This window comes from Fulmarus glacialis, unplaced genomic scaffold, assembly GCF_000690835.1.
Source record: "Fulmarus glacialis isolate BGI_N327 unplaced genomic scaffold, ASM69083v1 scaffold30632, whole genome shotgun sequence".
NCBI classification, from domain to species: Eukaryota; Metazoa; Chordata; class Aves; order Procellariiformes; family Procellariidae; genus Fulmarus; species Fulmarus glacialis.
The window spans coordinates 2,260-18,102 of record NW_009200368.1 but is presented as its reverse complement, the minus strand read 5'-3'; the positions used below and the strand labels follow the sequence as shown (position 1 = coordinate 18,102).

Below are 15,843 nucleotides of genomic sequence, written 5' to 3'. Positions count from 1 at the left end.
TCCCTACACCATACTTTTCACAGCCCTTTTACTCCTAGTTTTAAGCGTCTCAAGGAGTTCTACTTCACAGTGGTACTTCACAAGGTTCCTTTCTTGGACAGGGAAGGAAAAGAAAAGCAAAGCAGGTATGAGACTAAAGCTATTGATCTCACACAGCCAATTTCCACCCTGCCTGCCCACAGCCACAGAATACAAAGTATTAGGACATTCTTGAGAATATGTTTATGTGTATTTTACCTTTTTTCTTCCAGCTGCTAAGGTCCTGATCATTCCTACTAAAGAGACAGGAGCTTTCAAGACCCTTACTGCATCCCTCAGCTCACATGAAGTCCTGTAGATTGTTGCATTCCTAGGAAGATGCCTGGGTCCCTTTACACTGGACAAATACGGCTTTGAGTAGTTCAAAATTTAAATACATACTGGCCTCTTGTGGGCTATGTTGTTACATCCTTTACACTGGCTTCAGCAGTTTCTCATTCTTGGAATAACAGGATGATAAAACTTCAAGTATGAGGCTAAAAGGAGTAAACCTTCTCCAGGCCAAAACGATACCTTTTTATTTAAAAATAAACACTACCTCCCCGATTCCAGGTTTTCTTATGATTGACTGTTACACCATTTCAAAACTTTGATCAAAGACAGACTACTAAACAATTTACCAGTCTTGTTTTTCACGTTAAAAACAAAATATGTGGGCCCAGGTTTCAAACAGTTAAACATTCAACAAATCCTGCTTTGCTGTTTAAGTCAGTCCCCAGTGCTCCTTTCAAACCTCAGTGAAATGGCCAGGCTTTGGCTTTGCTTATTTTTAAGTTATACAGGCAGCAGTTTCCACCATTTCCAAGTCCAGCCAGTTCATTCAGTTACTCAAACAGGGGCTAGGCTCTTTAGAAAATCAGTTCACAACTTTAGATTACAGGTCATTCTTCAATCAGTTCTCCTCTACTCCTTAATAAGTCTGAGATTCTGTCACCCTTCTTCATATGGAAAAGGACTTCATTCCCAACGAGTAAGGTACTTCTCAAGAAGAGAATGAATTACAGATCTCAGCCTGTGTATTTAGCTCTCTTACTTTACTAGTGTTAACAGCAGCAGTACTGAAATAATGCAGGTACAAGAGGCCATCTTACGTGTATACGGGTCTATCCATTCTGAAGGATACAAACTACGTATCTTGCTTGCAATGAAGGCTGAACTAGGCAATAAACTGCTTCTCTTAACTGGCCGCATTTGATTTCTGTTTGGAACAGACCAACCAATAGATAACCAAATGTTATCTATTCTGTATTTATGTTAAATTCAAATGAAAAGGGAGTCTAGTGCAGGAGGCACCTGCGTTATGCTTTGCAAAACACAGGAATTTAGAAAACCAAAGAACATTAAAATCTAGCCAACTTCCAGAGGCTGACAGGAATTATTCTAGGGGTAAACTCTGGAAAAAGCAATGGCAAACCCCCCTGGGAATATACCACCTTTCCTGATGATTTTAAGATGATTTCTGCTAGTCTAGGAAAGAAAGAGGAAGTTAAAAAATTTAACAAAAATCAAGAAAAAAAAATGTGCAGAGCTTAAAACATTGTCAACTTCTCCAGCGAGCAAAAAATACCATATACAGACAGCCAAAATAAACACATGCTCTAGTTCACAGGCTAAAGAATAATTCCAGCAAGACAGAGGCTATGTGCTCCCTTCTCTAGAAGTTAGTGTAATTAACACAGATGCATTTATCAAATCAGAAGTGTGTGGAAATGGGATCAGTCATGCTGTAAAGTGGATAAGGTATTATTTATTGCTTGTCTAATAAATCTATCAAGGAACCAATCTTCACTTACCTCTTCAATATTCTAATTCAGAAACAAGAGCCCAACTTAGATACAGAGAAACCTGTTATCTGGGCTGGAAGTCACATTTTCCCCAACAAAAGCAAAACACTGCCAACCCAATCCAATTCCTCCCACCTATCCAAACTGACTCAAAAACCAGGCAGTCCCTTTCCATGTTCATTTTACAGTGCTCATGAATCCTCCCTCACACTTTTGTTCTTACACCAGCTACTGTGGCATGTTGAGTGGGCATATGCATATACACACACAAGCACACACACTGCTGTGGGGGAAAACCAATGCATATGAATGAGAAGATCCTTCAGTTTGGATCATTAAGGCCGGACATAGGCCACAAAAAGGGGAACAGTGACTCTGAATGATCTCTTCATTACCCTGACCTTTGTGATGCTTGAGTGTTTGCTCTCCATATTCCTCACAACAGCCGAAAGACAAAGATGATGACAGTGGATGTAGTGAAACCAATCACATCTGGTTTTCCTTCTTTTGAGAAAAAAGGAGTCAAAGGTAATTTACAGGAGGAGTTTTTGTTGTTCTGTTGTGCCTTACTAGTTTTGACTTAATTCCTGAGTCTTCCTTGTGTCCACTTCAGAGGCAAACAAGCTAAGCATGGAAAGAGAAAGAGCAAAAGGATCTACGCAGGATTTTTTCCCTCCGATCCCTGGAGAGAAGTGTTGCATTTACCTTTTCAGAGGAAAGCAGACACCTTGCAGCTGCTCCTGGGACTAGAGGAGTTAAGGTCAGATATAGCAAGAAAACTTTGACTCAGGCAAACACTACCCTTTCCCAAAGGAGAAATGTCTCTAGTAAGATGCACCGTACTACTGCAGACTTCTCTGTCCCCAGAATTCTGAGATGTATTGAGATCAAAAGGTAGGCAGAAGAGGCTGAGTCCTCTGAAGAGTGTCTGGCAAGACAGGCTCTCTCCAAGGGAAGAGATGATCCCTGGAAAACACTGACCATCAACATATTGGATTAAAACTAGTGCAAATCAGTGACTTATTTAACTCTATTTTAAGCCTAAGAAACAACAGGCAAACAAGAGATAAAGAAGCAACAGAGAACACAGAAGCTGAGTAGCATGGTCGAGTGGAGAAAAAGGGCCAGGAATTGCAATAGCTGAGTCCTGTGCCAGACTGTTTAAGCTTTACCTTCTTAAATGCTCTGAGCCATATTGCCAGCTGCGATGCCAACATAGCTTTTAATTCTGAGTAAATAATTTTGCCTTCCTCTGCATTCAGCTTTGCTATCAACTAAATAAACCTGACACTGCTGCCCTGCTGGGGATTACATGGCGCATAAGCTTGGGCAGGTCTTCTGCACCCCAGTTAATCATACCCCCTTCTGTGACTTTCACACCATGCCATGAGAATGTGGCATCTGTTGTATTCGGGTGCTGGAGCCTGATCTGTATCAGTACTCAGAGGAGAGTGGACTCTTCTCTTTCCTTGCATGTAATAGAAGGAATTCACCTCTTTCTGAATATGTGAAATTCGCTTTTAGACATTAATGGTTGTGTTGTCTAGAGCATGCAGTTCTTTGACTGCCTGTCCCTTACGCTCCAAGCTGCAAATGCTGCTTTCATTCATGTATTTTTTCTGTGCTTTTGAATGGAGTAATTTTTTTTCTTGCAGGACTCCTGAGCTGCCCTACATTCTCCTAAGTTGACAGTCACTCTCACAGACATCAGCAAATATACATCTACAGACTTGGCAGAAGAAACAAGGTTATCCCCAACGTATCTCAGAAAAAGTGTTTTTTCTCCCTAGCAAATGTATAAAGCACGTTTCATGTCAAAAATAGACACACAGTTATGACTAACGAATTGTAAATTTACCATTTCCCTTTGTTCAAAATGGTTTCCAGGGAAAGAACACATCAAAGATAACAGTGCAGGTCCACTTCTAAAACCTGCCAACTCACCAAACAACAGACATACAGTTTCTAAGACCACCTGTGTGCAAGCTGCATGCTTCCTCCACTGCAGAGACAGCAGGGAAGTGACAGGAACCAAGGTCCTGTTTAGTGATCTCTTCAGTCTCAAACCCGTTTGCAACTGCAAATTCACAAGTTAAGGATAAGATTTTCCAAAGTAAACTAACTGTAGGGGAAACATCCAGAATTGTTAGCTACTTTTGAAAGCCTTGCAAGTAAATGCGACACTCTACTGTACATGACTGCTAGGTAGTTGACTTTTCAGAATAATTTGACCAAATCATCTTTATCTTGATCCTTCAGAGAGGCAGACATGTTCTTTACCTGGGGACAGCTCTTGCTCTCAAGTGCAATCTTAGTTTTTGTTTTTACATAACCCTGTGTATCTGCTGATCTCAGAGTACCTACAAAAGGACAGCGTGTCATTAGTCTGTTACCATGACAGAAACATAAACAGGATAACACTGCTTAAGTGTGATGGCCAACAACCAGCGAACAAATGAGGCATTGAGGTAAGCTCTGCCCTGTTCACAAAGTGTGAAAAAGCTTATGAAACAGAAGACATCACAGTTGGTTCTACATAAAATCATCGCAAGTTTGTTATATGCTAATGTACCTGGAGAGAGGAATTCAGTCCTCTGGGAAACAATTACGTTGTAGGTATTAACGCTGTAGTCTCTGGTACAAAGAGGCCTGGACAGTGAGCTAGAGAGAGTGGACGAAGTGTGCTAGGAATTTTCTTCTAATAGAGAAGAGTGTCCAGTAAAAAGAGAAGTCTAGTGAGACACATAGCTTAGCTTAGTTCCTATTGTCAGCTCAGTTTCAAACTTACTGATTACAGAGGCAGAAGCCGCACTCATCTCAAGTGCTTCTGCATGGCCAGACTTCCTTTCTGCCAATCCTAAGCACTTCTTAAGACTACCTCTGCCGTCAGAAGAGTTCAGAAGAGCTGATATAAGGTCCTTCAGACCTCAAATTCTATTTAAAAAAACAAGAGAGAGAGAGAGAGAGAGGAAGAGAAAAAGAGACAGAGAGAAATATGTTAATTATGGTAAGACCAAAGAGTAAGTAGGAGGATTAGCTCCAAATCTGTTAGACAAAATAATGCTTCAAGAGGCATTTGAATATTTTGATCCTGACCAAGTGGCATGCTCTTGCCTGGTGTGAGATGGCAGCAGTGCAGTTCTCATAACCAGACTGTGCAACTAGGCTATTTGCTTTGTACTAGTAAATTGATGCAAAGCAGCCTCATTTTATCAGTGACCACTCTCTCAGGACATTCCACATAATGTAGAATAGAAGTGGACAGCAGGCTAGATTTCCTTCATCAGTATAAATCATTCACTTCTACTCAAGTCAGTTAAGCACTGCCAACTAATACCTGCTGAGGATCTGCGCAAGGACCTCAAAGTCAGTATCTTAGAACCCTTTATACCTTTTTTGCCATACAGCAGTTCTTCTCTAGAAAGTCTCCTTGTACAGGAGGCAACTTACACATTGAACTTCGCTCCTATATGCACACTCCTACCAATCATCAACAAATATTCTTTAGCAGATGCACAGGAAGCTGATGACTGAATAAGTAATTTTATTCACTGAGTCAGTTTTGACACTGAAGGGCACTGAACAGCTGAAAACATCATTTATAGGGAGTTCCACTTACAACGTTATTCAGAACATCAGTGGTGCTTTTGTTATTTCTAAGGATTGCTTAGATGGAATAGTGTTACCCCTTCAAAAGAATCAGTAGCAATGGGGAGAATATAGCTAGCAAGGTTTACATAAAACTAACAGTCATGTTATGCTCAAAAGCTTAAGTTTATTGCTCTATTTAATGACTACCACCAGTATTTTTAAAAAGAATGCCAGTTCTTCCTGCTAGCTTCTCACTGAAGGAAATATTTTAAATACAGCAATAAATTCAAGTGGTTTAAAGATAACACATTTTGCCACATAGTCATGCAAACCCTGCTGACAGGATTTTACAGGTTCATGGATACACAATAAACACAAAGGATGTGTACTGAAATATCGGGAAACTTTCCCCACAGTGATGAAGTTGTAGGCATAACATTTCAGGCCCTACACCCGGCACCTACTAACGTCAATGGCAAAACCTCAGTGGGAGCAGGATCAGCCCTATTGTTCTGAGAGCTGCTTTACCTTCTCCTGATTAGGAAGTGCAGTAAATTCTCAGAATCTCCTGCACTAATAAAAGCAGTGGGTTTTCGTTATTGTTACAAATAAAGAGAAGCAAAAATATTTTTAGTAAATCATTACAGCTTCTATTCACAAAACACTCATCTTTCATGTTAAGGGTCCTGTGTACCTCCATTTTTCTCTGCTCAATAAAGCACTTAAACATGTGCTTACCTCTAAGCATTAAACACAAACGACAGTCTTCACAGCCTGACCGAGATCTAAAAAGAAAAGCATGGGCAGCAGTCTGTATTATTGAAAAGGAAGCACTGCTGCCCAGACTAGTGATTAGAATGAGAGAATGATTGTCTAAATTTAGTTTGAGGGCAAATGTATCAAAAAGCAGCCAACACGTTCAGACTGATTTTTTTTAAAGCTGCCTACAGGATTTGCGTTAATTTTAACGAGCACTGGGCACCCGCTCATCCTCAAAGCTTTGAAACAAGTTTAAATTCATGGAATACAAGTGATTTTATTATTACATTTTTAATAAAGATGAATTCAACTCACAAAATCCCTCACCTGATTTCAAACCTCAGATTTCAGGAGAAATTGTATTCGGATTGTGGTCTGACTACGTAAAAAGAGAAACTACTTGCAAAAATCAAATCTGGTTGCAGACTGAGATGCCAAAATATTGGCAAAGAAAAGGTAAAGCATAAAGAATTTATGTTCAGATTAACTTCTACTATTCACGTCAGATTCACCCAGCTGTCATGATACTGGGGTACATTGCTGGTAAGAATTGGAGGTAAGAATTTAACTCACATCACTGAAATATTTTTTTCCCCTTAGTTCTGATAACACTGGTGGTGGACTGCTTTAGAAAAAATAAACAAGCAAACATGATGTGTGAAACATCATTTCAATGTGAATCTACTTGAATCTTTCAACGCAGAGGCTCAGAAGGTTTACGATATACACAGTATTCGGTAATTTTATAGGTAAAAACAATCAGAAAGAGGCAAAAAGTTACTTTCAAGCTTAGTCAACATACGGCACATTTCAGCATGACAATTCAAAAAGTTTCACACTGTATTTGGATATATTAGCAATGATTTTTTAAAAATAGCAAACTGAAGACAGGATTTTTTTCTGTTTTTTTTTTTCCTTGCTTTTGTAACAAATGAAGTTACTATTCTTATTTACAGTATAAATAAGCCTTTTTTGGTGAAGAGTATGTCCTGTCACATATGTTTAAAACAAGGCGTACCTCAGCTCTTAAATGTCAATGCAAACAAGAGCATAAAAGCAATATCAAAGTAAAACAGTATATCTTTCTTTCCAGCTAAGACAGCCAGGTTACCATGTGTCTCTTATCAGATCTGAAATATATCTGAATGCAGTCAAAAGTTCTCTTGGGTTTAGCCTTTAGGAATATCATGAACACTTATTCTTCTGCTGCTCTAGAAAGCTGTTTTCCGTACAAGCTCATGACATGATGGACAAATTGATACTGTTCACAAGTCTGGATCATTCCTCCCCTGAAAAGGAAAGAAAAAAAGGGGAGGGAAACAGCAGCCTTATTACATGCAAATAACAGATGAGGAAATGGCATAGCTAACATGAAACCAGTGTTACACGCAAAAGGTCTATTCCAAAGCTTCCTGAAATGAGTGAAAACTGCCCATTGATTGCAACCAGCTCACAGTCTGACCTCGACTTCCATTTTGAAAGTCTCTGCTAACCAAGGAACAGAAGATAGTCAGAACAGAAATGGGCTTTACCTTCAGTAAGGCAACACCATCATCATTTACATTGATATTACTGGAGCTCCTATACTCCGAGCACCATTTTAAACACCGTGAAAAGCAAGCCCCACCCCAAAGCTCCAGACGGATAGATGGGAGCAGGGGGAATAAAGAGGGGAAGTAGCTTATCCAAGACTTCACAGCTGCACTAGGCACTAAATTCAGGACTATAGAGGGCCAGGCCAGCCAGCCCAGCCAACTGATGTAGCACACAACTTTCCCATTCTGGAATGAGGGTTCTTTCTTCTGTGCCATCACATGCCATGCTTTTGGCAAGTTCACCAGAGAACTAGGGGATGGACAGCAGGATTTTGGAACAGACAATGGAACTTTAACAAAAGACAACTCAGATTTGTAACTGAATTGACTGTCATGCACACCTTGATCAGTAAAAGACTCCCAGCACAGAAATCTGTTTTGGTTCAGCTTTTATTTCAGCTTTTGCTGTTCTCTTTAAAACTGCAAACCTGAAAGGAAATGCAAGCAGGAGCAGAAACAGTTTGCTTTTCCATGTATCATTAGCCTGTGTATTTCTGCAAGTAGCATATTAATCAACACATGAGTACTACAGCGGGAGACAGAAATGAACAAAAAAAAGAAGGATAAAGTTGTCCATTTTAAGCAGATTTTACTAATACTTAAAATTCTGCTAAGAGTACCTTAACAACAGTGATATGACCTCTTGATAATCCATTATGAAAATAATTAAACCCCATGGCTCAAATTCTCAGAAAGTGTATGCAGAATTGTGCCAGCCACTGGTGCTCATGCACAGATCCCGGGAACACAGTGCCAAAAGGAGGCTGAAACGACAAGCGGCGTTGAGGAACATGGGAACCCTTAGGTGGCCAGCACCAACCAGACTGTGTCAGTCTGAGGAAGAGCATATGTGGTGCATTCCCTCAGAAACCTCCACCGGAGGAAATTAATGAAAAGTTGCTTCCTCTGAGCCAAACAGATAGCAGACTGCTAGCACCTTCCTCGGGGACTGCCCTCTTCCATGGGGTCCTAGCTGAACAATTGTGGGTCACACAGTAACCGCACCAGTAAGGGGTAGATAAGTGGGCAAGACAACCTCCTCCTTCAGCCTCTTACAGTTATTTTGTTAAGTGGATGTTTGAAATAACACTTAACAATGAGCAGGGAAGGGCAGGGACCCATGCTTCAACCTCTCATCCATAAGCAAAGGCGGGAAACACACACTGCTTTTCTAAAGAAACTACTTCCTAGCTGAGCATCTCCTCCCCATCTGCTCTACTTAACATAGTTAAGTAGATCTGTTGATCTGTTTCTGAGTCCTTCTGTGCTGCACACAGCATTGAAATATATTTATGTCAGTTCATGACACACAAGGAACATTAGTCATATCTAGCAATTACTCCCCGTGCAATTCCATTAACAGTGAGGTTGCACCCTGAAGTTGTAGCAACAGAAGCACTAGGGTGGCCATCAAGTTTCAGACTGCAGGAAATTATTTTCATTTTTATCTGGTTCCCTGCTGTGTGGTGGCTTCCTCCCCTTCCCACACATGCACACCATGACATGTGCTTGCTGTTCAGGCTTTGGCACAGAAAAGAGAAATTATGTTTTCACCCCTATTTACCACAGAAACCTTTCAAATCTGAGTTGCATTGTGGGAAAGGTCAGCAAATGTCTCTCAGCACTGTGGGAAGGATGCAGGAACGATCACTTCCTCTCCTTAGTCATATTAGATTATTTTAGGACCAACTGTTGGCCACTAGTGCAAAGCCCAGTGCACAGGATTTTTCCAAGGGATCTGTAAGGGAATGAAGGGAAAGAAACATTTGTCCCCTTCAACCCCACAGCAACCTCAAAGGCGGTTCTCGGGGCTCACGTCAACCCCTCTACTACCGTGAAGCAGTGAGGTGCATTCTTTCAGGTGTCTGCTCTGGCCTGCATCCAACGTTTTTTTCTCCTTCCTATCCACCCTATTTTCTCTAGCCAGTAACCACCAGACAGGAGGAGGAGACAGAGAGGGTCCTCCTTCCTATAGCTGCTTGGACACTGTCTCATCCTCTCACGCTGCTTTTGAAGTCGCACAGAGCTTTTGTGGGGGTTTAGTGACAATAATAGCGGATGGCAGCACGACTTCCAAGAGACTACGAGCTCCATTTTTCACTTCTTGAAGAAACCATACTCTTCTGTAGCAAGGATGGCGATTTGACTGCTTTCCATCTTGAGTATTTTCTCCCATGACATTTAAATGGTCTCTTCCTATCCCATCTCATCCGAGAGGTACATGGCTGCTACAGAGGTCCCTGCAGGTTTCCTTTTCCTCCATGGCATCCTTTAAGTGTGATCTCCCTTCTCCAGCCTCTGCAAATGCCTGCCAGCTCCCCTCTCCCTGCAAAGCTAGTATTTTTAATTGGTCTTCTGTATCAAGCACATTTGTAAGCAGGTGTCTTCAACCTTCATTTATATGGCTATTTTCCTGTGTAACATTAGTCACAGAGACAAGATATTTCAGCCAGATATTCCACTGGGCCATGGATAATCAGCACTCACTACTCATATTCTGGTTTTCTCTTCCTCAAGAAGCCTTTCCTTGTCTGGCCTGAAATCAATTGAAATAGCCAAATCTCCAAGCCCCTGCAGGTCCCTGTCTATCAGAGCCTCAGCAGGGCAGCAAGCATTTCATTTTCTGCCTCCCACTGAGCATAATTTCTCCTCTGAAATAAAGTTCAGCGTGGGGTTGAGGTTCTTTTTTTTCCTCAGAAAAATCTTTGGTATGTTTTTCGTGACATCTCTTCCCCCGACTACATTTGTCATTATCATTATAGAGAGCACTGAGACATGTTTTGATGGCACTTGAAACCAGTGGGAGAGGAAAAATAACATCTCTGGTGCAAAATTCAAGTCTGTTTACTTCATAATCAAACTCAAGGTGGTGTGTTAAGAAATGCTTAACTGGAAATCATTGAATTTCTGGAGATTTTCACAGCTCCTTTCATATGTCTGCAAACACTCCGGACTGTGCATACTCTCCCTCTCCCCACAAAGCAGCCATGCCCTCCCAACAGTGCTCACAGCTCCAACTATGCAAGGCCAGTTTTCTTTACTCCTCCTGGGAGCAAAGTGCTGATCTGTGGCTCTGAACTTAAGTACAGCAGACCTTTGAGCCTTTGCTTCTGTAAGAACATGGGGCCAACTCCTCAGCTGGTGAAAGGCCATCCCTTGCTGCACTGAACTGTGCAGCTGCACAGCGATGCAGATTTTGATGCCAGCTGTGAATCTAGCTCAGTTCTAGGGCTGTTCATTAAGCTTTACTGCTCATAAAATAGGCAAAGATTACGAGTCAGAACTGCTTAGAACAGAAGAACTTCCTTCCAGGAATGTTCTCTCTTGGCCTCCTTTTGCCTTTGTTCCTCCCCTGTTCCCATTTGTTTCTCCTTAAGTAAAGGGAAAGATAACCTTTTTTTTTTTTCCCTGGAAAGGAAACAGGCTTTCTTACCTGTCTAACCGTAACTGGCAGGCTGTTCGCAATATGTCAACTATGCCCTCGCTCTTCAGCTGTTTACAACAGACACTAGTTGCAATAAAGCAGCCAGTCCTCCCGATGCCTGCACTAAGGGAAGGAAAAAGCAGAGAGAGGCAATGGAGATGTTAGGATGGCTTTGGATCTTTCTCGTTAAATGAGTGCCATTAAACAAGCAAGCAAACCCCATTATCCCTTTCCTCCCTCCAACCTTTGCCAGGTGGGTGCTTGCGAATATAAAGCCGTAACTAGGAAATGATACTAACTTCAATGGGACAACACAATTAAGTGTGAGCCACTTGCAGCAAAAGGATAGACATTGCACATACAGTGCTAAAAATGGACTGTTGGGTACCATTTGACCCAATATGTCATTGAACCATTGAAAATAAGCAGGTAAACAGTATTTCTTAGATAGACTTGCTTTGAAGGCAACTTTTGCTTTGAGATTCTTAATCCTAATAGCTTCTTTGAAAGCTATTTTCATTCACAGGTACAGCAAAAAAAACCCCAACAAACCCCTTGCTTAAATAATTAGAGCTAGCAGCAATATGGTAAGTGTGATGCCATTTGCTGATCAGATCTGCAATCTAGTAATTCTCTGAATTAGTGCAGGATACAAATTCACTATTAAAGAAATTTCTGTCTTTCCTGAACACCTTTGTATCTGATTCAGTCCTTGCTTAATGACCAGAATTGATTTTATTCTCAAAGGCACAGTGCTATCAAAGCTACGAATTCTTCTTATCACCTAATAAAAAGCTAGCAGCAAAAGCTGACAGCCCATCTTACGCGTTAAATAACTAAGTGAGCATCCTCAGGAATAATTACTTGACACAACTGCAAGAAATCCTGCTTCCATTTAAATTGCTCTAAAGTCATAATACAAAAACAGTAGCAACAAATGTACAAGCAACAATGGAGTTTGCAGTTACCTACTGCTTGCAAAGTCCTAATACTGTTTCTTTGACTGTATAGACAGGTTTTTCACTGGGCATTTATGCTCGTTAGGGAAACAGGTACATAGGAATTGTTTTAACTTCTATTACAGAATGATCAAGGCAATTCAGTGGAAGTTTGGGAGATGATCTTGCTAAGAACTCATCTCAGTCTTCAAATAATTGTGATGGAGGTACCTACCTGACTTAAAATTTCTGTCCCTGAAACTCTTTGTACCTCGTGCCCTGACTTCTGTTTTCTTTACTATATCTAGTTTGTTCATCAATACTTCAAATATTTCAGGGTTTCAGAGGACTTTTTGCTGCATACGGATGTACACCAACAGTTTAAAAAAAAAAAAAAAAAAAAAAGCCCTTTGTCTTCCAATTTCTGCCATAACCAAATAGGCCACAGTACACTGCTCTTGTCTACTGTTTCCCATCCATAGACCTCAGAGTGTTTCACAAAGGGCATGAACAACACCCATTTTTAGATAAAGCAAACAGCACTGAAACAGCACTCGTCCCGGACAAGCTGCAGGTCTCTCAGTGGCTGAGACAAAGTCATAATCCTTCCAAGACTGCCCAAGAGTGGTGCATTATCCACAGGACTTTAACAGGACTGCTAGCCTGCCTTTAACATGAAGCTGCTTTTAAGAATAAGGCCACAAAAATGATCAGAGGGATGGAACACCTCTCCTGTGAGGACAGGCTGAGAGAGCTGGAGTTGTTTAGCCTGGAGAAGAGAAGGCTCTGGGGAGACCTTACCGCAGCCTTTCAATACTTAAAGGGGGCTTGTAAGAAAGATGGGGACAGACTTTTTAGTAGGGCCTGTAGCAATAGGACAGGGGGTAATGGTTTTAAACTAAAAGAGGGTAAATTCAGACTAGATATAAGGAGGAAATGTTTTACGATGAGGGTTGCCCAGAGAGGTGGTAGATGCCCCATCCCTGGAAACATTCAAGGTCAGGTTGGACGGGGCTCTGAGCAGCCTGATCTAGTTGCAGATGTCCCTGCCTACAGCAGGGGGGTTGGACTAGATGACCTTTAAAGGTCCCTTCCAACCCAAACTATTCTGTGATTCTATGATTCTAATTCATTATTAGTTTTGTATCTATTTTTTCTTAAAAGTGCATTACTTTACATCACTGAAGGCCAAACCACAGTGATTATGTTCTACTGAGGATCTCCCACAAAGGCCAAAGGAGCTATAGTACTCAGTGTAACACAGGCCTTGGCTAACGGCTTGCTGCATATACCACTCTCAAATAAGAGGCAATGTACTGAATTCCTTCTTCAGATAAAATGACTGCAACTGAGAATAATCTGAAAGGGCTCTGGTCCACAGTTATTACATAAAATACTTCATAATCCTATCACCATGTCTCTTGGTAGTTACTTAAAATAAAAACACCCCATTTCCCCCAAAATTATTAACGTGTCATGGGGATGACACCATACAAGAGGACAAAACAAGTATGCAAAGCAAGAGTGACATGGTGACCAGAATCTTTACCTGCAGCAAATACCATAATACTTCAAGGAGCTCTTAGAGAGTCACAGATTTCCAAGGGCAAAGGGGACCTTCTTACAAAGCATTTGTTATTTTTCTCTGAACTCTCCCCAATTTGTCAAAATCTGTTTTAAAACACAGGCAGAAAAACTGGACATATGGCATCATACGAACATTTTACTGGCGATTACTCCATATTTGCTTATAGGTGGATCTTTGACAACACCAGGCTACCAACCATTTATGCCAAGAGTCTCTTTAAAAACATTCCCATTGTATGATAATACCCTATTTACTACAGCTTCTGGATAGCAACCATCCACCATTTCTTAGAAAATGTTATGCAAAGGTAAAATCCCTTACAAAAATCCCACAGACCAATTTGGCAAGATGTGTTTTATTGAAATTATGGAAGATTACCCTGGCAAGATTACTGCATCACTTATCAGGCTTTCCGCTATTTACCTGGAATAACTGTTTTGAGAACTGACTTGTAGTTTTCAAGTAATTACATTTAACCTTTCTAAACACTGGCAAAACAGGACTTGCTTTTAGACCTCTGGAACTTCTCAAATTTTCCAAGAACTAGAACCCAGCTATACTAAACTTTAATGGTTTAGAGCCTGTGGACCAATTTTTTTAAACACTCTTGGGTGAAAATCATCGAGTAGAGCTGATTTAATAATGGTTAGTAGTTGTTGCTTAACACATTCCCTAGTTAGCAGCGCAAAAGAATGTACTTCATCATGTCTACAAGTGGTAAGTACATCATCCTACTTCTTTCTGAAGACAGAAGAGAAGGATCTATCTTCATCTATTTTTTCTGCTCTGTGATCGATAATTACAATTTTCTCATCAGGCTTCAAACCACTGTGAAGATTTTGCTTCTTCCATATAAGAAGTTTTCATCTTTGCCAGGGGCTTTCCACGGATATTTCAGTTTTACTATCAATAGCATACATTTCCTGTCTGTTGATTAGTACTTGCTGCAATCAGTTTTGCCACTGTTTCGTTTGCTTTATGTATTACACTTAAATTATTATCTTTGGCCTAATTTTTTAAAATCAAAGAAGGAATCTACAAAACAAGGGGTTTTTGTTCTTACTTGTAATTGAGCCAGCACCAGCTTCTGTGTTCAGCTCAGTCTGTATCTGAATGCAACACTTAGTAATAGAAAATTATTGTCATTAAATTTTAGAAGTTCCAATTATATTTCAGAAGCAGTTGGGCAAGATCCCCCCTCATGTCCGACTTATGGCCAATATGACAGTATCTGCACTATGCCACTGTATGTGAAGAAGCCCTTAGAAGTCAGATATAACATTTATTTACCTGCAGTGAACAATCACTGGGGCATTCTTCTCTTCTGCACTCTGCATTGCCTCTTCCACTTCCAGTACTAGCTGTAACAGAGGTGGGGCTTGATCTGGTGTCTTCTGGTCTGGCCAAGACGTGTACCAGTAATGTTTCAGGTTTCTGACTTCTTCTCCTTTCTGCAATCCAGGTAAGACAAACACCACAAAGTTTTAAAAGAACTTCTGGTAGTAAATTGATATTGAAACTGGGCCTTCCCTTTAAGAATGGGATCAGAAAATCAACGCTAAAGGGAACAGGAGATCCAAATGGCACACAACACAGAAATCTGGATTTCAAATATCACGTCTGCACTTCAGTAAACTGCCTTAAAAAAAAGAACACACCCCTCCCCCCCAAAGTGTGCTGCTCTTTTATGCCAAGAGCTGTGTGCAAAACACTCCAGGCAGTCTGTTCCCTCTTGACAGATTCATTCAGCAAAGCCAGAGCTGTGCTTGCGACATAATTGCTTTCATAATGTATTTGACAGACAGAGAGCCAGGAGCCATATCTCTGTCTCTGATAGCTAGATAGACAGATGAGGGAGAGAGATGGGAGCTTATTTTTCTATTTCTTCTGACAGACAGACTCCTATCAGTTTCCTGTGAATTCTACTCTTCTCTTAGACATGGTGAGAAATTCAGAGACACTACGGAAGGTGGGAATTGTATCTAGCTGCAGTCCAAGGCTTTTTGAGACACACAAATTCCAATTCTCTCTATGTCTCAGCATAGCTATGAATATAGCAAATGTGCTGTTACCTTTTCTGAGTGCCAAGTAGCATTGCATGCTTCTGATTTTGTGTGTTCAAAGT

General features: G+C 40.8%; 1 protein-coding gene across 1 annotated transcript; it reads right to left on the bottom strand.

Annotated features, from left to right (window-relative positions):
• Positions 1–7,093: 7,093 nt before the first annotated feature.
• PTPRR (protein tyrosine phosphatase, receptor type, R) lies at positions 7,094–15,169 on the bottom strand (the record flags this gene model as incomplete). The annotated part of the gene is made up of 3 exons (XM_009573586.1): positions 7,094–7,462; positions 11,202–11,315; positions 15,009–15,169. Coding segments are annotated over 3 exons (369 nt in total), but the record flags the coding sequence as incomplete, so codon positions are not given.
• Positions 15,170–15,843: the final 674 nt, after the last annotated feature.